Source organism: Nelusetta ayraudi, unplaced genomic scaffold (genome assembly GCF_046127955.1).
Source record: "Nelusetta ayraudi isolate G7.1 ecotype Tasmania unplaced genomic scaffold, CSIRO-AGI_Nayr_v1 ptg000131l, whole genome shotgun sequence".
In the NCBI taxonomy this organism is placed as follows: Eukaryota; Metazoa; Chordata; class Actinopteri; order Tetraodontiformes; family Monacanthidae; genus Nelusetta; species Nelusetta ayraudi.
Genome location: NW_027466181.1, coordinates 1,072,344 through 1,095,255, shown reverse-complemented (window position 1 = coordinate 1,095,255; position 22,912 = coordinate 1,072,344). Strand labels below are relative to the sequence as shown.

General features: G+C 46.7%; 1 protein-coding gene across 3 annotated transcripts; it reads right to left on the bottom strand.

Moving 5' to 3' along the window:
* Nucleotides 1-7,085: 7,085 nt before the first annotated feature.
* LOC142904706 (polycomb protein SCMH1) lies at nt 7,086-16,997 on the bottom strand. Of its 3 annotated transcripts, none has more exons than XM_076050973.1 (15): nt 16,926-16,997; nt 16,709-16,783; nt 16,426-16,496; nt 16,098-16,332; nt 15,666-15,754; nt 15,225-15,471; nt 12,481-12,725; nt 11,480-11,674; nt 11,258-11,384; nt 10,582-10,782; nt 10,311-10,481; nt 10,103-10,225; nt 9,176-9,304; nt 8,162-8,289; nt 7,086-8,037 (listed from the first exon to the last, which is right to left on the bottom strand). In XM_076050973.1, the coding sequence occupies exons 1-15, from the start codon at nt 16,948-16,950 to the stop codon at nt 7,918-7,920; spliced, it is 2,181 nt and encodes a 726-aa protein (XP_075907088.1). In that variant the 5' UTR covers nt 16,951-16,997; the 3' UTR covers nt 7,086-7,917. The 3 variants fall into 3 exon arrangements, with proteins under 3 accessions (XP_075907088.1, XP_075907089.1, XP_075907090.1); XM_076050974.1 differs by having other exon boundaries at nt 15,225-15,468; XM_076050975.1 differs by lacking the exon at nt 11,480-11,674.
* Between the last annotated feature and the right edge of the window lie 5,915 nt (nt 16,998-22,912).

Here is a 22,912-nt window from a genome sequence, read left to right as displayed (position 1 = left end):
CGGACGTGCGCAAGATAATTCTCATCATTGGTGGCCTCCTTTTATGCCAAGTTTAAAACATGTTTAGCAACCTGGACACCAGCGTCTGTTCTTCACCAATCCAGGAAACAGCATATTTAGCCCTCTGTTAATCTGCAGGATTAAATGTTTTAGCTTCCTTCGAACTGATACTTCCTTGTTGCCTTCCGTGTAACTTGAGGTGGTATCAGTGAGGTTTGCGTTCCATGAAGTAAGTAATGCTAATGACTCAGTGCAAGTTGTTCCCCAGTAGGTCATCATTTCCATGAGGTTTCCCAAGGTTGCCACTGGTGACATCACTGAGGGCTGGATTTCTGGAATTTCACAAGAAAAGACTTGGATTTTCTCATTTGTGAGTGGCTTCACTGACTGGAGCGACACGTACTGGGAGGAAGACTGCTGAAGTAAATTGCGTCTAATTTGGGAACCTAAAGCTGCTTTGTACAATTACGTCAATAGCAGCGGTAACGGTGAGACGCAGAGTGAAAGTGCGCGACAGAGCGACCACTCGGCTTGCAGTTCCAGGACGAGCGCATTTATCGACGACATGAGGCAGATTTCTATCTGCGCATGAAAATATCAAGCGGAGGAAGTCCACAAGCCTCGACCCGTCCGCCTGAACAAGAGTTTTGTGTTACCCGCGTGTGGGCCTGCGTGCACGCAGCCACTGTGTGCCAAAGAGTATAATAATAAATCTGGAGGAGACTTAAAAAAAACAAACAAAAAAAAAAACCCAGTGCGTTTAAATAAAATCCTAAATGGAAACACAAATATGAATATCTGATTTACCTCCCGTGCCTTTGCGTTCACTCAAGGTTCTGCGCTTAAGAATCTGCGTGCAAGACAGAGTCCGAATGCTGAAATAAAGAAAGGTGTCGTTCCAGAATGATTCTTGTGGTTTTGAAGAGGTGTGAGAAACCTGAATCATGCGTCAAAAACCTGCTCGTGGGAGTCCTCAGCGTTTGCGAATTCCGACTGGCTTTCAATTTCATTTCAAAAGAAGCTTTTTGAAACAGCCGCGGCGTCGAGCAACCTTTGACAGGAAGTCCTCGTCGTGAAAGAAACGTCCCTGTTTCTTCTAAACACAAGCCGCACTTTTGCCGCTTCTCTATTCCACCTAATCACTTGTGACGTCGACGCGCAGTTTGTTGTAGTCGTTCCCAGGCTCGAGACCAACGAGTCGCCTCAGACTTGAGCGCGCCTGCGTTTGGACATTTCATTCATGCACGTTGTCTCACGCCGCCAAACCCCATTCATATAGCGTGGCTGCTCTGCAAGCACACGGCGAGATGCACGTTCACGATTCAACAGACCCGACTCGAACTGTTCCTTCCGACGCCTGGGACTCAACTTCATTCATTTCCACATACTTAGCCTGAATGCACTTGACATGTTAAACGTCGTGGAGTAAGGAAGGAATTCTTCCTTGTCATTTCCAGCCTGTATTTTATCATCCATTAGATTTCAGAGGCACACTCCTATTGTTTTCTAAACGCATTTTCATTAAACTCCCGGCAACCGCGTGGGAGTCTGAGCGCAGCGGCGGGAAATAGCAGCTCCCCCCAGGCACGGTTTTATTTCAGTGCGCATGTTGCTCAAGCCAAACTTCCTGATTTTCAGGCTAATTAGGCGCTCCGTATCAGCAAACGGCCAGCGCGCCTCGCGAGAGAGCAACTCGGTCTTTCCAATCGCACGGCAGCCAGAGGAGCCCGCGCACCGTTTGCGCAACGCACGCCGCACAGATTTCCAATTAGGAAATATGTGTTGCAGGAAGCTTGCCTTGTTTTTTAAGTACCTGCGAGTGTTTATTCTAAGCAACAAAAAAAAAAAAAGATTTTCCCCCCCAACGCCTTCACATCACTCCTCCTCTTCGGTGCGTCTTGGCTCCCTGTTTATTTCCCCCCCCCACCATATGAAACCTGCTGAGGAGGCTTTTTAAATGCAGCCTCCAGAGATACGAGGTTGGCTTTGGCATGTCTGGGCAGGTGACACTGGGGTTGCCTAGTGACCAGTGACTCCTCCTCCACCTCCTCCTCCTCCCCCTCCTCAGAACATCCCCAACCCCCCCCAACCTTTAAAAAAAAAAAAAAAAAAACCCAGCCAGCTTTTACCCACCCAGACCCAGGGCTTGAATGGTTTGCCTGCTCTTTGAAGTCGGAGGAGGGGCTGTAAATAATTTATTTTCCAGCGCACAGCTGACACGTCTCTGTCGAGCCAGCTCAAACACACACCGAGGCGTCCCAACAATGTCTGAAAAGGTGGCAAATTTCGAAGGGCCGTGCGATCTGCGCGGCTCGGCCGAGCCGGGCGCTCGGTGCGGTTTTAACAAACGAGGGCAGAGAGTCGAGGGCCCGCGTCACTGCACATATGGTGGAACAGATCCCAGCACAATGTGGTCCAGTGTCGTGGTAACGGCCCCCGGCAGAGAGAAGGTGGCTTCGTCCTGGCACTGCAAGAAATTCAGGTGTAATGTGAACTCTAGTCTGCAGTTTTAAAGGTTTTTAAGCAGAAACATGTGTCTTCCTGCCCCGAAACTTTTTACTCTTTTTACTTCTTTGGCTTGCTTTCAGAGACTATGCGGTAGACAAACCAGGAAATACCCCCTTTGTGATGTCACAAGTTGCACCGATCCCCTTCCCGGCCATCGTTTGATGCATCTGTCCTCTGTCCTCTTTGCAAACACGTCAAAGAAAAGAAGATAAACACAGCAAGACAAGAAGCCAGGAGGATGAAGCTAACGTCGTTAACAACGAGCCAGCCAGTTGGAGAACAGGGACGACTGCCGTAAACAGAGGGCTAAACCTGAGTGCTGCTCTCAGGTTGTCACAAATGCAATCAAACGGATATTTGGAAAATGGCTGTAACATGGTGAACGTGAACGTCAACAACACTGGAATAAGGACGAAGCATGAAGTGCCGCTGACACCCCAGCGCACGGCCAGAACAAACAGGCCAGTGGCAGTGCAGATTGTGTATCACATCAGCCCAGTATTGTTCCAGGGGGGCTTTTCAGATGTTAATGTTGTTGTTCTAGTTTCTTTTATTTGATTTCCACTTTGTGCGTTTGCGGGGCGGAAGAATTCCTGCTCTTCTGGGAGAGCAAAAGGTTGAGCGCAGGGGAGCGGCGTGCACGCCATGTTTTATGCACAATGCCTTTTGTTAGCAGGGCTTTAAGCCTGCGGGCTAATCTGGCAGCGGCTCCCAAAGACTGTGTAACAAACTATAGGCTGGATATGGAATTCATAGGAGAGAACAGCGGCTCTTGTCAGGCTTTACAAGTATTATCCTGCTGCTTTCTGAGATCTCGCCGTGCGCTGTAATATCAGATGGCCTCACGTCAGGGAAAGAATGCGCACGTCATTTTTCTATTCTACAGATCGTGGATGAGATTTTCTTTTTTCTTTTTTTTTTTGGTGCGCTGGTGGTAAAATAATACCCACGCTGCTGTGTGGCCAACGTTTTTTTTTTTCTCTCTCTCCCCCCCCGCAGGAGAATCCAAACGCTAGTCATCCCACACGTTTTTGAGTTATTAGCTCATAGCATCGCCCAGTCTGCGGGCTGAGAGGTGTGGTAACTCAATCTCATTCATAACACCGCTGTCACATTTAGCCCACGTTTTGGGATGCCTACTTTCCAACGTGACGTTGTTTTCCAACAGTATTACAGAAATGAGAGACACCCCATCGTTTACATCCTTTAGCCCAACAGGGAGTTCAGCGTTTGCCTGCTTGTGCTCGCTTTGCTGTGTCCTAAAACACGCAATTTGGTGCAAGTACAATCCCGTTGTGATGTCACACAGGGCACGAGCACCTCTGCCAGGTTAGTTACCACACTATTGACCAGGTGTTTGGTCGTTCCTCCCTCTGAGACCGTGCTGTTATTGTCTCCTTTCAAACATTCCAAACTCATTGGCATCAATTGTAGCAAGAAGCGACAAGCTAATGTTTTTGAAGAAGATTCTAAAGCAGGGGTGGGCAAACCTTTTGACTGGTGGGACACAGCGAGTTCTAAAATTTGACCGAGGGGCCGGAGCTGGAGTCGATAGATGGAGTGTTTTGGTGTCTCTCCTCATAGGAGGAAAAAATATGTCATGGAATATGTAGAAAACCTATCATGTAACTTTACAGCATTTAGCTCTTTATTGAAATGACTCTTAAAACGTTGGGGGGAAAAATGGATGAAATACAGCTAATTTCTAACTAACTGACTATTAATGTCATTTCTTCAAGTTTGGCAGGCCGAATTTAAAAGCTGCAAATGAGCCGCATATGGTCCCTGGGCCATAGTTTGACCATGCCTGGTCTAAACAGAGGGCTGAATATAGATTCTCGCCCTCCCCCCGCCGAGATTTGTTGTTTTTTCTGATTAACAATTACGTGAAGCTGCTCAGCTGGAGTCCACAGCAAAAAATGAAGATCTCACCACCAGTAAAAGAACAGTGAAACCTTTTTTTTTTGCTAAAAAAAAAAAAAAAAAAAAAGGATTTCATGGCCCCTGAGGTGTGATCAGCTTTTTGGGTTTAAAAAAAGAAGAAAAAGAAAAAAAACCCTTCAAAGGTTCAGTTCAACAACCACCTGTTCTTGAGAGGCTTCTTTAAGGGACGGAGGCCTCGGGGGGGCAGTGTCTATAGTGGGACAAAGGCACCTAAAGCCAGCAGGGACCCTCACCCCTGCTGGGGAGACCGCACTGACCACCGAGAGGCATGCTGGGAATTCAGCCATCAGACAGCAGCTCAGCTCCACCGTTTGGCCGAGACTTCGCCCCGACTTGTTTGCATAGTGAAACACACCGGCCTGGTTCTGCAGCAGAATGTTTACAGTCAAGCAAACTACTGTGACTGTCTCTCTCTCTCTCTCTCTCTCAATTTTCACCGCTCTAACTGAAGTGCAAGTCCGCAAACTTCCTTTTACACATAGCGAAACCGTCTCAGGGTGCTGGTGCGGCGTTACGACGGGTGACTCAGGAGCAGGCAGACGACTGTTGGTAAATATCAAAGTCAGAATTTCCCTAATGTACCCAACCCCCCCGCCCATAACAGTAAAATGCTGCCACACTTCCTGCTAGCAAGAAAAACCCAAACACACACACACACACACACAAAGAAGAAGAAAAAAACAGCCGGTTATGTTAAACATTGACCTTTACGGCCAGACCAGAGAAGCTGCCTCGTCAGCAAAAAAAACAAAACAACAACAACAACAAAAAGACACACACACACAAAAACACAAGCCTGGCACCTGATTTTTTTTTTTTTTTTTTTTTTTTCCAAGAGATCCCACTGAGGTGTGAGGAGCCGGAGTAAAAAACACACACTCAAGCACACACACGCTCACACTTGCCAACCTTCACAAGCACAATATGCAGCACAAGGAGCTGTTATTTCTATAAATAGCGCGAGCACTTCATGCACAACACTTTGGCTACGATTACACATCAACAAGCACAGGAGGGATCAGCCACGAGCTCCCAGCATAACACACGTGCCTGAGAGCAGCGCACACAAACACAGCGTGAGCGAGCGCACGCACGCACGCACGCACGCACACACACACACACCAGGTGCATGTCATATGCTCTCTCCGTCTCTCTCACACACACGCACAGACACACACTCATTCTGGTCTGACAGTTGGAATCAGTGGGGTTTGGTCACCGTCGTCTCTGCGGGCCTGTGTAAGACGTTTTCCTGTTTTCACTGAGAGGATGTGGTTTGGTTTTCTGTCTCTGCAGACACACAAGACTCGCTTTTTTTTTCTCCTCCTCCTCCTTCTTCTTCTTCTTCTTCTTTCCCCCACTGGTCTGCTGGCCCACTCACACGCTGACAGAAACAGTGACAGCAGCATTTACCAGAAACTGCCTGCACAACAGGGTCACATGATTAGAAAGTGGAGAGAGGGGGGGGAGGGATGGGGGGGCATAAACTAACAGCAACAGTGAAATCAGTGAATGGCGCTGAATTGTCTACCTGCTGGTGCCGTCGCAGCGACACATGGACGGGCATGGGGAGAAATCTTACCGCGGGATAAAAATATCTGGGAGATTATCACGCTGACTTTAGCAGATGGGAGAGGTGGTGGCCACGCAGGGCACAGCACAGGCTCCCAAGGAGAAACAGCAAGGAGACGAGCAGGTGACGGGGCAGGCGGCGCTGTGCTGCCCTCTGTTGGTGAACTACTGACTGCACCACGTTTTCTTTTCTTTCTTTCTCTTTGTTTTTTTTTGTTTTTTTTGGTCATTGATTTGAAATTGCGGGAAAAACGTGAAACGTGTTAAAGATCACATGGGGCGGGGGGGGGGGGATTGATACCATTGCATAGCACAGCAGCATTCCTGTTTGGATTTGAGAATGACGTCTGGATGCATCCTCAGCTAAATGAAAACATTTGCTATATTATCAATTAAAACCATGTGGTCTCCACGTGGGTGCAGCCTTTTCTTTTCTTTCTAAAAACTTTCTGTCTTTGAATCCCTGACTACGTGACTAGCGGCGGTTCTTCCCATACAAACCCTAAAAGTCTGATGACACTGCCCCCTGTTGACACCTTCTCAACAAAACCAGCGTCAGTGAAGTTGTGTCTTCTGTTAACGGGTGTCAGTCACACTGAAGAGTCGCTTTAGGCGAGAGGAGGAGGAAGAGGAGGAGGAAGAGGAAGAGGAGATTCTCTGGTCTCTATTAAGATTCAGTAAAGTCAGACCGCCTCATCTTCACCACCCTGCGAGAACAAATGATCTTCAAGTGCAGCCACTCTACAGTTGTTTTTTGTTTTTGTTTTTTCCTTTGGAGGTTGTCAGAAGAGTTCCCAGTGTTCATATGATCTCAAATCTGCCCATTTTGCTTGCCTGAGGTCGAAGTCGCAGGACGTTTAGTTCTTTCAGCGGCCACCTCAACCGACATCTGTCTTTTATCCCGACACCACTGAGGCACAACAGTGAAACTATTACGATGACTCCATCTGTTAGAAAAGTAGTTTCCCTTCCGCGGCTCAAGACAGACAATACAGCCTAAGCTGATGTAGCGCCGGCTGTTTGAAAGACGCTGAATGCATTAACACACCACAGAGAGCCCATTGTTTAAATCATTATATATTTATTGAACAATGTTAAGTATTATAGGGCTCTCCTTGTAGGAAATTCTAATATCGTATAAAAAAAATTAAAAAAATTACAAATAACATGGACAAGACAAAAGCATTGTAAACAAGAGGAAAAAGGAGAGAAAATAACATTTTCTCGTGGCAGTATTTCTTTCAGGAGTCATTAGTGCTCTTTTCTTCTTTTCATAAAAGATGTTTCTCTTTTCATAATTTATATTTTTCTCGTAGTCACAAAAAAAACAAAAACAAACTATGCCTCAAACAGAGACGTTCATCAGATGCCTTCCCAACTATTGGGATCAATGTAGTGCTTTTCTTTATCTTCCTTTAAGGTTTCTTACTTTTAGCAGTTACCACCCCCCCCCCCCAAATCCCACCCCCCCTCACACAGATTGTTCAAAAAGACCAGAATACAAAGTCCATAATATCCATGAAATACAAAATATGAAATGTACAGTATAAATGTAACATAGTAAAAACAGGCCAAAGGAGCCTTTTACAGTCTGAATGGCCACATATGACGCCTCAAGTTATACTGAAATGCAAAGAAAACAGACCCTACGTACACCATGCTGCCTCAGGGCTGGATTGTGCTACACAAAGAAGAGGAGGGTTTGTCGTTCCAGAGGAGAGCGATCTGGCGAAGCTGCTACATGTGTGAGTGGTGAGAGTTTGGCCCATATGTGAGTGTGTGCGTGTGTGAAGTCATTGTCCAAGAACACGGAGACGACGACGACGACGACGGCGGCGGGCGTTGGGCAGTTTGGTCCTCTGAGAGCCTGCAGGCCCGACCGAGCGGCCGCACTCAAGCCCGCTTGAGCTTGTCGATGTGGAAGGTGAGTTTGAGGGCGGGGCCGAGCTTCAAGCCCATGTACTTCATCATCATGTCGCTGCGCAGCAACAGGAGGGCCTTGCCGTCGATCTCCTGGAGAGGAAGGAAGGAAGGATGGATGGAAGGATGGAAGGAAGGAAGGAGGGGGCGATTTTGATGCAACGGCTGAACAGAAACTCCACATACGCGGAATAAAAAGTGAGCAGTGGATACGCACGTGCTTTCTGAAGAGATCTGCGTGAGGAGCCAGCACCGGGTCGATATCTCTGATGTACTGCATGACTTCCTCCACCGTCCACAGGTTGGGGTCCTGGCCGCTCGGCTTTGGGCTCTCACGGAAACTGCCTGAAAGTCAAGAGACATAAATGAACCAATGAAACAATGAATGAATGAATAAATAAAAAGAATAAATACATAAATAAACATCTGCTTGATATAAAACCTGCTAAGAAAGCCAGGAGAAAGCAACGTGACCATTTTATTTTATTGTCCCAAAGAGGCTCTAGCTTAAAAAGAACCTATTTAAAAAAATTCAGCTTATTATTATTATTATGCTATTGTATGCTAACCCTAACTATGTACAGAAGCAACAATGCCATGACATTCATCTGCTCCTTGTTTACTGGCTGGGTCTGTCATATGATTATTACATGACAGTATGTGACACTCCACCACCAGTGTTCGGCAACAGACACACACAGCTGCCTAGATGCTAGTGATAACATAGCACGCTGAAATGGTTGCATAAACTGTAACTTTGTGAGAAAACAGAACGTAAAAAAAAAAAAAAAAAAAAAAAAAAAAACAAGAGTCAAATCCTCTCACTTCTACCATGTACTTACTTTGTCACCTGACATTGTCCACAAAACGTTGAAGGTCACATCATATCCTTGTTTGCTCAAGGGCAGGGCAGGGTCCAGTGTTCGCAACACTGGAGGCCGCAGAGGACGTGCAGGGAGCCGGTTTGTTTTGGCGTGTTTTGTGCGGCACAAGCTACAACAGCTAGTGTACAATGATATTGCGTAGTCGCTCTGGTGGCGCACACATGAAGGAGGCGGAGTGATATTTTAACCGCACCAGAGAAGAGGCTGGAGGTTCTCTTTTTGGATTGGACCTCAGATCCACACAAAATGAACTCCCCAAATGAATCTAATTTATTTTTGTTTACAAACAAATTATTATAACCGACTCAGCTCATGTGTGGAGAGTCTTCCCGAGCGGCTCCCCCTACCTGTGGAGTTGTGATGCAGCAGCTTGGATGGGGACCTCAGACCAGCAGGCTGGACCTTGGGGTTGGAAGAGAGCGGACTCTTCTTCAAGTGCTCTGACGCAGCCACGCTGTTCTCCATGAAGGACTCGCCTGGAAGAGGAAATTAACAGAGGGGAGCATCAGAGGAATCGTTTGAAAACACATCCGTGCAGATATCTTCAAATATCTCATCAACTGTCTTGAAATGTGTGTCCAGTTCCAGTTAGAAAACCCGTGTGTGGAAACTAACACTGCACCACGTCCACAGACAGCGACTGTGGTCACACGGGCTTCAGTATCCTGTTTATAATCAATGGTTTAGGTTTGCATTAAGGATGCAAATGATCAATTCATTCATGAATCGCTAGTTGATTGACCTTATTGATCAATTAACGATTAATTGAACAGCGGCATTTTTTTTTTTCTGGGAACCTAAATTTCACAATGAAAAATGTGTGAGGAACTCATTATTTAACCCTGAAATAATGTTGAGGGTCCAATGTGACCCATCTTTACATTAGAGAACAGACAAAACACCCTAAACATTTATCCTCCGTTGTTTAAAAGTTACTTGTTCTACGTATATTATGACCATCACAGTATCTACACGTGAGCTGCTCTTTCCTGCCACTACACTGTTATGATGATATTAACTACCTGTGTAAAAAATGTTCAATTAATTGCGACTAATTTAAATTAATCGATTAACTTCTTAATCGGGTGACTGAGTCGGTTATAATAATTTGTTAACACCCCCTTGTTTGCATGTAAACACATCCTGAGTTCAGTAATGGGGACAATCTGTAAGAAGACTCTACTTTAGCATGATGGGTATGGACACTAACAGCATAAATCTTGAGTATATCTCCAACCATGATGACCTCTATCAAAAGCAGTGCTCTCACTTACTGTCAGCGGAGTGCCTGGCTATCTTGGCCAACTTCTGGGGAGTCGGACCGTTGTAGTTCTGCAGGAATCGCTTGGTGCCTCGACCGGCGCTGCTCACCACGCCGTCGCCAAAACCTCTCCTCTCTGAAATCAAGGCGCCCAGAGGAGGAACGGATCAGTCATCTGCGGACGGGTGGGCAAAAGACGCGAGACGGCGGCGCCGACCGACCTGCCATGTAGGCGTGGCTGTCGTAGTGCAGGCCGCCCCCGGCCACAGGCTGGCTGCCAAACAGAGGGTCGCAGTGAAGGTTGTGGCAGAGCTTTTCCAGGAAGCGGAGGACGTACGTGACGCTGCTGACGGTGGGCAGAGTCAAGGTGTGCTGCTGCTGGTCGAAGTAGGCTGGGCGGGGACAGAGGACGCCGTCGGTCAGGTGTCAGACTTTCAATTTCAACAGAGCCCCGCGCCCACGTGGAGAACGGCTTGAGAAAAGTCTCCTCACCTGAGATGACTTCGCCTCCTTGTCCGGACTTGAGGCAGGAGAAAACGGAGGCCTGGTCGTGGGCCGAGTCCACGCAGGCCTGGACGCACTGCTGGAGCACCGAAGACGCACGGCCGGGCCCAAAGTGATCGGGGAGCTGCAGGATGCGCTGCTGGTCTAAATGGGGTCCCACCTTGCCGTACTTGTTCAGGTAAACACACACTGGAACGGCGCAAACAGAAAGATTTCAGCTCAATTTCATCCTCGAACTCGAACGAGTGTACCGTGAGATCAGGTCAATCGTACAGTGAAAAAGCATCCGATTTCACTTAATTGGACAAAAAAAAAGAAAAGGATCCTGTTTCACTGTGGAGTGACTGTGCTTTAAAAGAAATGTGAGCCTATTTTCCCTCCGAGGATTTCAGCTTTGTTTGCATCTAAACAGGCCCAGGTTTCACACTGAGTGAGAATCAATAAATTAAGAGACTATATTGTCATTATTAAGCTAAAAGGTTTTTGATATTTTGAGTTGGTGGTGTGCTTGTTCAATGTAAATAATAAGCCATGGCTAAAAAAGAAAAAGAAAAGAAAGGTTGAAGCACCGCTCTAACTGCAACAGGTTGTGCTTCTTCAGTCAACAGTTGGTGGCAGCTTGAGTCGGTGACTCTTCATCCCTGACAGGGAGGCATCTGTGTACCTGTGGGGGCCTGTAGTGCAGAGCGGGGGATGGTGGCGTTGTCAAGGGGAACCGTACTGGTGTCCGGCTCTGGAGTGCTGGTGGTGGGAGACGTGGGGACAGGATTTGGTGGTACGCGTGGTTTTCTCTACAAAACAAACACAGCGAGTCTTAACGTCACGTGGTTCTGCTCGTCATTGAGCCACTGGTGCTGACGCCAGTGCCTTGTGGACGGCTCGCTACCTTGCTGCCGGGCTTGGGTCCACGCTTCTTTGGGATTTTGATTGGCTCTGCTGGGGTCTGAGTGGGCTGCAGGGCCAGCGCCCTCTGGGTCCAGTTGGCGGGCAGTCGGCCTCTGGTTCGTCCCAGGCCCGTCACCGGGCGACCCGGCCCACTGATGACGGCTTCCAGCCAACCGGATCTCTTCGCCCAGGCCAGCTGCAGTACACGCAGAGCAAAGGGCACACACGTAGGGCTAAACACTAAAGTTTTCAGACTTTACGGTAATGTTCTGCCCTCTAGAGGCAGGGGAGGGGAGATCCTCCTGCTCATAAGCATAACAATAAATAGTTTATAAAACAACTAAAAGACATATGCTCAGTTGACTACTACTACTACTACTAATAATAATAATAATCATAATCATAATATTATCATTAACAATAATAAGAGCCTTAATGATCATGGCCAGGGTAAAAATTACAACTTGGCCCTTTATATTCAGCCAACACAATTAATGTAGGTTTTTTTTTGTGTAAATATTCAGTGAGTAATACACAAAGTATCTGCGCAGTCGGACATGAGCTGTGTTTCCATTACAGTTTTTCACAAAATAAAAGTGATATTTCTAAAATTGCGATTTGCAGGTGTTTCCATTGAATGCTGTGAAGCGCATGAGCCGTAATTCTCGTAGATCTCGCGGGACGAGATTTTATGAGAATTATGTTTGCTCTTGTTTGCTTACGTTTGTTTGCTGCAAAAAAATGCGAAATAAAGTGTTTCCATGACACGATATACCTCTGTATCGATACGCCTAAAAAAAAAACCTCCTCAGGAGAGCCACAAAACCTTTTAGCCATACCGGAGAGGTTTTTCGAAGTTTGGCTGTTTTCATTACCAGTTCTTAATTGCGAGGTTTTGGTTTTGGGCAATTCTCGGGGAAATGGAAACGCAGCTATGGAAACTCCAGATTACTGCAAATACAGTCAAACTGTCCCAGCAGTATCGGTCCTCCGCAGTCCTACCTTACTGCCTGGCTTGGGTCCACGTTTCTTGGGCACCTTGACCGGCTCCAGGCCTTTAGCCGCCTGGACGCCCTGCGGACCCAACACGGAGCTCTTGGCGCTCCAGGGACCCGTCACCTTGGTTTTCCTGCGGCCCGGCTTGCGGCCTCTCTGACCAGGAGGTCTGCCCACCGGGGGGTTGGGGTGCATGGCCGGGTTCTCCACGTTCCCGTCGGTCAGCGCGCCAAGGTTTTTGGGCAACAGCACTGCAGGAGAAGAAAAAATGAGAAGAAAAAAAAAGATAAGGGACACGCAACAAAGTCTCAACAAATTACACAGTAATTTTACAGCCATTTACTCCACTTTAACGTGCCCCAACATGTTTGTCTGAGTCATCTTTAAACACTGCAGCGGCATGCAAGTGCTGGCAGCGCCACCGTCAAGGAAAGAAACCAACCGACGAGCTTGTTCACAACCAGCTGTGCGTGAGTGACGTTTCATCCAGTTGATGATGGTGATGAACATAAACACATCACTTGGAAAAGTTGTCCTCAGGAAAAGAATTCCTGAGGACAACCTGTAGACAGGTTCCGCAGCCTCTGAACCCTTTGAACCGAATGAACACAATGGAAGTTAAAAGATGAAAAACGTTGGTTTGTTTTTATATGTAAAGCAGTGAGGTGGCTCCGCTGGACTTTCTAATGAAAAGAATAAAGGTCTGAAAGTGGAATTAAAAAAGGGGACTTTTAAATTTCCAGCAGCCGAACAGAGCAGAACAAATCCTCAGAGCAATGAAACTTATTAAAAGCAACTTTAACTTGGTTCCAGTGTCTTTAACCTTTTGACTAATTAATCGCAAGCCGGAGGACAGCGTGGAGAATCGCCGCTGAAAACAGAAGCTACCACAATTGCAAAGATCTTTCTTTGGTATCCTGGAGTTAATGTGTGTGTGACCCAGAATGCTGCAAGTCTGCATGCCAGGGCTGCAGTCTGCAGTGCACGGTGACGGCATGCCATAGCGGTGGGCGAGGAGAACGCAAACAAACCCCGAATGGCTGCACGCAAACGCCACACCGACCACAACAACGGCAGGAAAAGGCACGGCGGTGTTGACCCGGGATCCGCAGGACGGGATTTATTATTACAGGCGAGGCCACGTTCACAAACACACGGCCATCGGGGCTGCGTTAATTAAACACATTTCCACATGGGCGCGCCAATCAATGCAAAAAGCACCGCCTGCAGCGCCTTCTAATCCTTGCCACACGGGAGCAAATGTGCACCTACGGAAAAAAAAAAACAAACCCATTGATCCCATAATGGTCAAACAAATTCTGCGTAATGAGGTTTAAGGGAGTCGAGATTAAATGTTTCATCGATCAGAAAAAGCAGCAACTGGCGAAAAGACAAGCAGCCAAAACAAGGGGGAAAGGCGCCACGGGCAAAAACATTCAGCTTCCCTCCCATCACAGAGCAGCGGGTTCACCGGGTTCACGCACTCGCAGGCACGGCCGCCAGCTTCGAATTACAGGGAGATAACGAGCGGAGGCTTTCAGCGAGCAGCAGCACGCCGGCCGCCACTTCTTTCATCTGCACTCACCTCTCCAGTCCCAGGAAAAGGCAAAGAAATAAATAAATAAAAAAAAAGATAAGGGAGCGCTGGTGTGTGCGGCTGTCCTCACACACACTCTCTCCTGCAGCTCCCGCCTGTCCCCCTCCAACACTCTTCCTCGACGTCGCTCCTCCTCCTCCTTCCTTCTCCCTCTTTGTCTCTCCTCCCACCATCGGCAGACGTTACATAAACATTTCACCTTTCTCGGCTCTCGTGGTTGTTGTTTTTTTTTTCCTCCCCCCCTTCCCCTTCTCCCCTCGTGGCTGTTGCCTCCCTCTTAGCGCCATTCTGTCTGCCGCGTGTGATCAGACTGGGGAGCCGCAGTGTGCCAGCGAGGGGCCAGCGGAGGGGGGGGGGGGAGCCAAACTCCATTCAATCATGTAATGCCACGGTTCTGCCAACTGGTCGGCTGCCAGACCAAAATACTTGCAGTCTACGAAGTCGCCGCACGAGCGTCTTGTCCACTTCGACTTCCTCGAACGCATCGGCTGAGCTCATCTTGACCTTGTTCTGATAGCTTGCATCCACTGCCACTGTGTTCACTCTGCTTCCCGGATAATTAAACACAGAGCGACCACGTTTCATCCGGTTGGAGTTGGAAGTCCATTTTTTTTTTCTATATTTAAGTGTTTTTCTTCCCCCTTTCTTTCCACAGTGGCAACTTGCATTTGCACTTATTTACACCTTTCATTGTTGACAGAGCTCAGCAGAAACAGCATGCAACCCAATGCACAGAAGTTGGTACTGCAGGAGGAAGCCATGGGTTTTGGAACTTTCTCAGACAGCCACTTCAGGGTGCATGCATTTGATGTGGGAGAGCAAACTGACGGAAGTTTACTAAGTGGCTTACGGGTGGTCCAGCGTTCTAGAAACCCCCCCCCGGGGAATGATCTCTCCCGACAAACTTCCTCTCTTTTCTCAGAAAAAGGAATGTCACTCAGAGAAGCAGAAATCCGATAATCGCCTGTTTTTTTTTTCTTTTGTCGTCCAATTTTGCAAATCCATGACCACAGAGGGAATGTGCGACTGAAGCACAGCACAATATTTGTAGCCTAATTACAAAACCAGCTCATTGTCGCTCCGACTGCAACAAATTAAAAAAAATACAGTGCAAAAGTACAATAAAAAAAAAAAAGAAAGTATTTTCCCAGACCTTTGGTTCCGGGAGGCTGGAGGTTGTCTCCGGTGAGGCTGCACCAGCCAACGGGGAAGATGTCGCGCGAGTCGTAGCGGCAGTAGTAGTCGAAGGCCCCCCGCCAGCCGTCGAAGGTGACCAGCACCTCTACGCCGCGCAGGGCACCGACCGTGGCCGGGCAGATGAAGTGGGGATTCTTGCGGTCCACCGCCTCCAGCTTCATGCCCACCTGGAAGCAGTTCTTCTCCGGGGCGGGTGGCTCCTGCTGGGAAACAACCAAAGGTGGTTGGAAATAGTGGGTCAGGTATTAAGTCGGGTGCGAGTGACTCTACGTTCCTATGCATATAGAACCCAGACAAAGTGCGGCGACTATGATTACTGCAGTTATTTGCTTGGATTGAAGGGTGAGCCACCGCAGTGCTTTTCTCGCCGACAGCATGTTGAGCCTTGTGCAGGTACCTTGTGGAAGATGCGGGACGGCGCCATCTCGGCTCCGTTCAGGGTTTTCAGGAGGAACATGGGCCAGGATGACGCGTTGAGACGGAAACCTGGAGGGAAGGGAAACTGTGACACTGGCAGTGGCAAAATCTTCCCATCCGTGTTTTCCATACAGTGATAAATGATACACACATCTATCAATCCACCAACAGCAAGGCTGCAAGTCTCTTGGGTTTGAGAGTATTTAAATACATGACATGTTAAGTTGTAAGCACCAAGTTTAAAGCCTAAACTGCGCCAAGAAGTTATTAGTGAGCAACTGGGCATGCGCTGTCACTTACTGACACCTAGTGGACAAAATGGAAATGAATAGAAAGAAAAAGGTGAAACAAATCCCAAAGAAGACCTTTCAAAGAAAAAGACGGCATGATTTGATGATGGTCGACCTCCTACCAAGGGGCGGCTGCAGCATGCCTCCGTTCTTCTCACAGTTCCCGATTGGCTGGATCTCTGAGGAGTCCACCAGCCGCCAGAAGTCGTTCTTGTTGTCGGAGCCGTCCAAGCGCAGGCGCAGCCTCGAGCCGGTCAGGCCCACGACCGTGGCGATGCAGGTGGAGGTGGTGTTGCGCGGGTCCTGGGCCTCCAGCTTCATCCCTGCCTTGAACTCATTGACCGGAGGTGTGAGGCTCTGGGCGTGGGTGACAAATGAATGTTACGAGTGGCAGCGTTTTAACAGCAGAGAGTGACAGGGGGATGTTTTAAAATGAGATTATAAACAAACCTGTCTGAAGCAGGAAGAGGGGGCCGCAGCAGCACCTGTCTCTTTCAGATACTTCTCCCAGCTGAAGTGTCCTGAGAATGAGAGGAGCAATAACGTTTATACTAAGCCAGAAGATTGATGTGATTACAAAGGGAGTGTGTAACTTGTTAAGTCTGGTGATTTTGAGAGGATATGACGCCTATTAATTCTCTCTGCTTCTTCTTCTGCTTTTACTGCGACCAGGCCTTGGCAAGTGGTTTCAGTTGGAACTGTCTCAGTCTAATCTCAAACACCTGTCATTTACCTTGGTACTGTGAGGGCACCCGCGGCCGTCCACTCCGGGAGTGCTTGATTCTTCTGGCATCTTTCCACTCTATAGCTTGAGGGGCCAAGTGAAGCAGAGTTAGCCACGTTCCTCAACATCATTCAGTAGCTTGGGATTCAATGCAAGAAATACTTTCAAACGTGCTTATTAAATGTTTTTCCACGAGCAATACGCTTGAATGCTAATGAATTCGTACCTTTCTGTGGCACAGGCTTCCTCATAGTCGAGCAGTACTGACCAAGCTCACGATGCAGCAGAGTTCTTTGCTCTGACGACAAGAAGACAAGGAAAGCAATCAGATTGAAGCTGGCAGAAATAAGTGAAACGGTGCAAAAGGAGAAGAGAGATTTGCTCAAGTTTAGAGAGTATTTCTTACAACGATGACGCTCGTGATCAAAGAAACCCTGTTTCTTGTCCCAAGTTAAATGTGTACAAGTGACAAAAGAGCAACTAAATATATCTCTCTTCTTTTCATGATCTTGAATAGACAATAAAAAAGGGACATGTTGTACAGCCTGAGGCGAAACCTCGGGCGTCAAAGTTTCCAAAAGTATGCCAATACAGCAGGACGGGTAGGAAGGGAGAGTGAAAAGATGCGAACAGGCAGCCACAGCATTTCCTCTAAACTGAATAGGACTGCCATAAAACAAACAGGCTCATCACCGAGGACCCAACGATACCAGCAAGATGGAAGCTAAAAATATTTTTCTATGATTTCTCTAATGGGGCTATTTTAGTCTCCCCTCCCCTTCTATATTCAAAATAGGCTCAATGAGATGGTTTCAAGTCTACATTAAGTACTTCTAAGTCCTGGTTGATTTGGCAATTTGAAAAAAAAAAAAACAACAACTCATCACTGGTAACTGTTGCTGTGTTTGTTGATTGAAGAGCTTGTGCATTCACACCAGTTCTAAAATCACTCACTGCCCCCCCCCTCTTCAGGCAGAGGGACAGAACCAAAGGTCATGCAGGTCAACAGTGTACTACATATGGAGTTCATCTGAAAACGCTTCATGTTCAAGCTCATTATGGAGCATTCTGCAAAGTTAAGACAGTGAAAGGCATAGACAGCAAGTGTAAGATATTGGAAACACACCCATAAGCAAAAACTAAATTTAAAAACTTTTTTCAATGTTTAAAATCCTGCTGAAAGGTAAGAAACAACTGACGACTACAGTAGTTAAAGTTCCGACTATTCTGTCAGTTTAAAATGTGAAAGAGGCCAAATTGGAGACACACAACGAGAAATGCGGTCTCATATACACATATATATAAAATAGTCATCACTATACAGTTATGTACAACTGATATACAATCCCCCCCATCCCCCAAAAGCACTACGATGTTATCAGAGAGAGGGGAGGGAAAATCCTGACAAAATTGATCTGCCAGTTTGAAGGATTCGAGAAGAGCTGCATGCTGTAATCCATTAATCCGGTCACCCGAAATCTTTACATACATCACCAGCAGACTAGGGGGGGGGGGGGGGGGGGGGGAAAGCAACAACTGCAACCCGCAAGTCTACAATCCATGAATGAAAAAAAATAATAAAATGAAGAAAAATAAATAAATAAATAAAGATCCATACCAGGACACTTGTGAAAACATGCCTGTACAAATTCCTCAATGGCATTTCCAACATATTACCCAAGGTAGGAGTGGGGGAAAAAAAATAATAATAAGGAAAGCACAGTTGTTTCTATTTGTTTTAATGGGGAGGGGGGGCGGGAGACCTCGTGTGCCCATCCATTAATTCCTGGAACCCCAAAATCTTTGCCACACATTTAGCAACCAGACACAACATGGCAGGTCACCAGGTCAGACAGCCAATCTCCCGCATGAGGCACCCGTCAAAAGCGAACCCCAACTAGCTAAGGGTTTATTTGTGCGTATGTAACACTAATGTCCAAAAAATTATAGCCAAGCCTTCGAAAAACCCCGCCAGATAATATTGGGATATAGGTCACACGCGCGCACACATACACACATCGCGACGTCGCACTTACTAGCGTTCTCCACAATGCCTGAGTTTACGGCTAAAAACACGGCAGCTTTGTTATGATTAGCGCCGCTGTAAACTAGCAAACACTAGCTTAGGTGGGGGTGAACAAAAAAAAGCAGTGTGCGCCTACCTTAAAACTTCATAACCGTTCAGCGGGCGTCTCTCCGCTCTCCGGATGGGTTCCGTTTTCAATAGAAGTGCGCCTTTTTCCCTCCGCCAAAGGAGGGGGATGACGTCCAAATTAAAGCGGCCGGCTCCTTGTTTTTTTCCGTCTGGTGTTGGGGGGGAGTGACAGGAGGACTTGGCATCAGAGAGCTCGGCGGCAACACATCCCTCCTGTTGCTAGCACACCGACCCGAGGTGGGCTACTACTATCAACGGCTGGCTACTAGCAGCTATCATGTGCGCGAATACTACCACGGAATGCGGCTTTTCAGTCCCCAAAAACACGGCGAGTAGCCTAGCTAACCATGCACGCACACGACCCCAGGCTAGTTTTAATAAGGACGGGTGCTAATGACTGGTTTTGCGTGGCAACATCGCGTCTTCGGGAAATGGCACTGCCCCGATGGCATTGCGCTCGTTTTTTCTTAAAAGGAAAACAAAAACAAAAAAAACAAAAAGCGAGAGAACAACCCTGGACGGAAATCAGCGTGCAGTCGACGCAGCCATGCACAAACAGAGGCACACAGACACACGCCACACCAGGCATGCAGCGCTAACACGGTCATGCCCACCGCTCGGGGTGGCTAGCCTAGCATGCTAAGTGGCTTCCCAGCAGTTTATTTAAACATTTACTTTGGCGCCACTGGTGGGCACGGGCGCACCGAGGCGAACCCGTGCTGCAGCGCGCTCGGCGGTGACGTAGTGCCCCAGACGAAACGTCGCTCTTGGCCTCCCGGGGCTTTTCAGTAAACCTTACTTGACAACGTTTGTGCTTGTTTCATATGTGGATTGAGCGCCTGTCCGCCATTTTTTTCCTTTTTTTTTTTTTTTTTTTTACCCCTCTCCCTACAAGATGAGGAGGGGGTGTTGCTGCAACTCCTAATGGGCAGCCAAGCACAGCAGTCAGACTGATGGCCAGGCAATGGGGTGCAAGGGATGGGAGAAACGGCGACTCCTCGCGGACAGAATGAGGCATTTCAAGAACGTTGCAAACTGAACCCTGATGCAGACTGTAGGCTGCTGTGGACAAAGAAAGGGAAGAAAATATACAGTGCACACACACACACACACACACACACACACACACACACACACACAGTATTTTTTTTTCTCCTTTCTCTGTCTACAGCAGTCTACAGTCACCATTATTTATATTTGTCATCATTTTTTATTGGCAAATGCTATACAAATCACTTTTTCATTAGATGTATACTAAGGTTTATTTGTTTTTCCTATATATTCTGTTCAGCTATTTCTGTTAAAAAAATGGTTTGGCAGTGCATTGCATGTGCATGTCGCTTAAAAAAAAAAAAGCAATTGTATGCATTGCGTACAAACTCAGACCAATGATGGATGCACTGAACACTGCTGTATCCAATAAGAGCCGCAATATAAGGATGCCTTTAAGAAAGAAAAAAAAACCCACACAAAACGGGCATCAATTTCCATTACAGACATTATCGTTGTTGTGGATTTAAATTGGTAGTGTTCCAATATATTGTGAATGGAACACTTGAAAACGATCAGTGTCACATTTAAAAAGCATGCAGAATTAGATCACACAGCACCAAACCCAACCACTCAGCTTTGCATGCAGCTTTTTTTTTTTTTTTTTTTTTTTTTTTTTTTATCTTTTTAAAGGTTAATAACAGTGATCATTTATTAAACGTCCTCTTCATTTATTAAAGGAACATAAAACAGACTTGATTCTACAAAAAGCTTTGGTATTGTCTCCGGCTGCGCTGCTCCACTTTCATTTGCTTTCCCATCTTTTGGGTCTTTGTCTAAAAAAAAAAAAAAAAAAAAAAGGGGTAATTGCCTAAAGCATAACGGCGCACACAAAAATTACATTTTTAATCACTATTTGTTACCGTTTAGAATATTCAACACGCTGAACAGAATTATGGTAATGGTCGAAATTACAACAAATGGGGCGAGTTCATTATTTCGACCCGAGGATTATGCACGCTCCTGACTTGGAGCCAACCTTATAAATACAGTACGCCTGCACCGGTGTGACAACTTGGCGCTGCGAAAAAATATTTCAGAAGATATCCAGATAAATGGTGCGGGCGTGGAAAATTTGAAATAGGGGTCATTGGGTAATGCCATGCCAATTAGGCCTGGAAAGCAACTCTTAACTATGTGATTTGGAGAAACACCCGGTGGTTCAATTGTGTGTAATGGTCACCTGGCAGCACTGCTAATGCCCATTTCAGCCTACGCTGGGCAGGCCACAGCCTACGCTGGGCAGGCCATGGCCCCCTGCACCCCAGGCAATTATGTTTGGTTTCACACAGTGAAAAGGGTTAATTGGCGGCGCCCACGTGCCTGATTGGACCTGTTTCACGCCTGTCGGCCTTCATTGCATCAAAGGAAGCCTCAGTCCACTAGGCGCCGTTATTAGAACACACGGAAACGCGCCCAATGAAAAAAAAAAAAAAAAACCCTCTGGACAGACACTGCAGTGCAGACGGCGTTGTTCTTAAATGTAATGCAGTTGTGAGTGTGTACGCCGGGAAAATACACAAATACGCATACAAGGCGCCGACTGGGAGGAAACATGGCCAAGGGAGATGCTGCACTGGGCTCGAGACTATATATTTATGGACAGACATATACATGCACGCACGCACCTTGCGAAATGACCGCGGATGATCGCCACTGCAATCGCTAGGGGTCAGTGTTGTTCAACATAAAGCAGGGCCAGTTTGCGCGCGGCTTTGAAACGGAACGTGGAGAAGGGGGCAGCGCTGTGACACGCGCCATCATTTGCACAGCTCATTATCCTCTTTTGCAGTGTTGAACTTTTATTAAAAAAAGATGTTCATGGATTTTTCCAGTCTTGTCGATACATATTTGCCACCGGTTAGGCGATTTTTGCTTTATTTCTATTTTTTTTTTAAGTTTGTCTCCCCGTCAGGTGTTTTTATTGTCGGATCTGAGCAGCAATCATGCTCTCTCAGCCTGAGTTAATGTAATTACAGGCAAACTCAGTGTGTTGCAGTGAAGTCATGCCTGCTCATTGTGCGCCTTTGTCAAGGTCTCCATGTGGCTTCGGTTTCCTTTTTTTTTTTTTTTTTTATTAATGAAGCCTCAACCACTGTGCAACCAGCAGTCGTTAAAGTCCATCAGCCATTATACAAGCACGCCTGACAGGCCAGTAACGACACTGAGAATCCTGTCCCACCCAACAATCTGCTATAATTAAAATTATATGTTTATTAGACGCATAACCTTTTCATAAAAATAAAAAATGATGGGATAAATGACCCCATATATGTATTAGAGTGATGTCCTTTTTTCGAAGAAGAAAATACACAGAAAGCAAACAAGAAAACACGGAGAGACGCAGCGCAAGTGGCTGTAGACATGAGCGGTGGACATGCTCTCGATCAAAGCGCCGTGGACGAGAGAAGAAAAGTAAGGTATTTTTTTTTTTTTTATCATAATATTTTGAGCATTCAGGAACTGTGAATTCGCCTGACAAAGGGCCGATTCATAACACGCTGGAAACATGCAAATCGTTTTTAAAGAAATGGCCCATTTGATTTGCCGATGCAAATGCCTTTGATAGCTGCCATCAGGAGAAATTTTTTGAGGTAATTTCCTCTTGTTTGCACGCTCCAACAACATATAATAACATAAAAAGAGCCTCAATCTTTGAGACAAACCCATTGTGTGTATGCTAATGCAAAGTCTTGCGCTTGAAATCTGCTCTCTCTCTCTCTCTCTCTCTCTCTCTCTCTCTCTCTCTCTCTCTGTTTTTTTCTTTAGTTTTTGGCACCACATCAGTTTTTGAGTCTGTTCAAGATGTCTTGCTCGCCCTTTTTTTTTATTTTATTTTTTTTATCACCGATTAAATCTGGCACTCTTTTGCTGGCAATGTGTTTTTTTTTGTTTTTTTTTTTGATTTTCCAAACATGTTGCTGTAGGTGTCCACTCGCCGGTGGCGTGTCTCCATGGCTCCCTGCTCTGCTTGTGCTGCGAAGATCTTCTCCCACTGAGCCTCCTTG

Coding starts and splice junctions, on each gene's coding strand:
- LOC142904706 (XM_076050973.1), bottom strand. CDS start 16,950: ATGAGGAAGCCTGTGCCACAGAAAG. Junction 16,497..16,708: donor GGTGCCCTCACAGTACCAAG/GTAAATGACAGG, acceptor TCTCATTCTCAG/GACACTTCAGCTGGGAGAAG. Junction 10,482..10,581: donor AGGAGGCGAAGTCATCTCAG/GTGAGGAGACTT, acceptor GTCCCCGCCCAG/CCTACTTCGACCAGCAGCAG.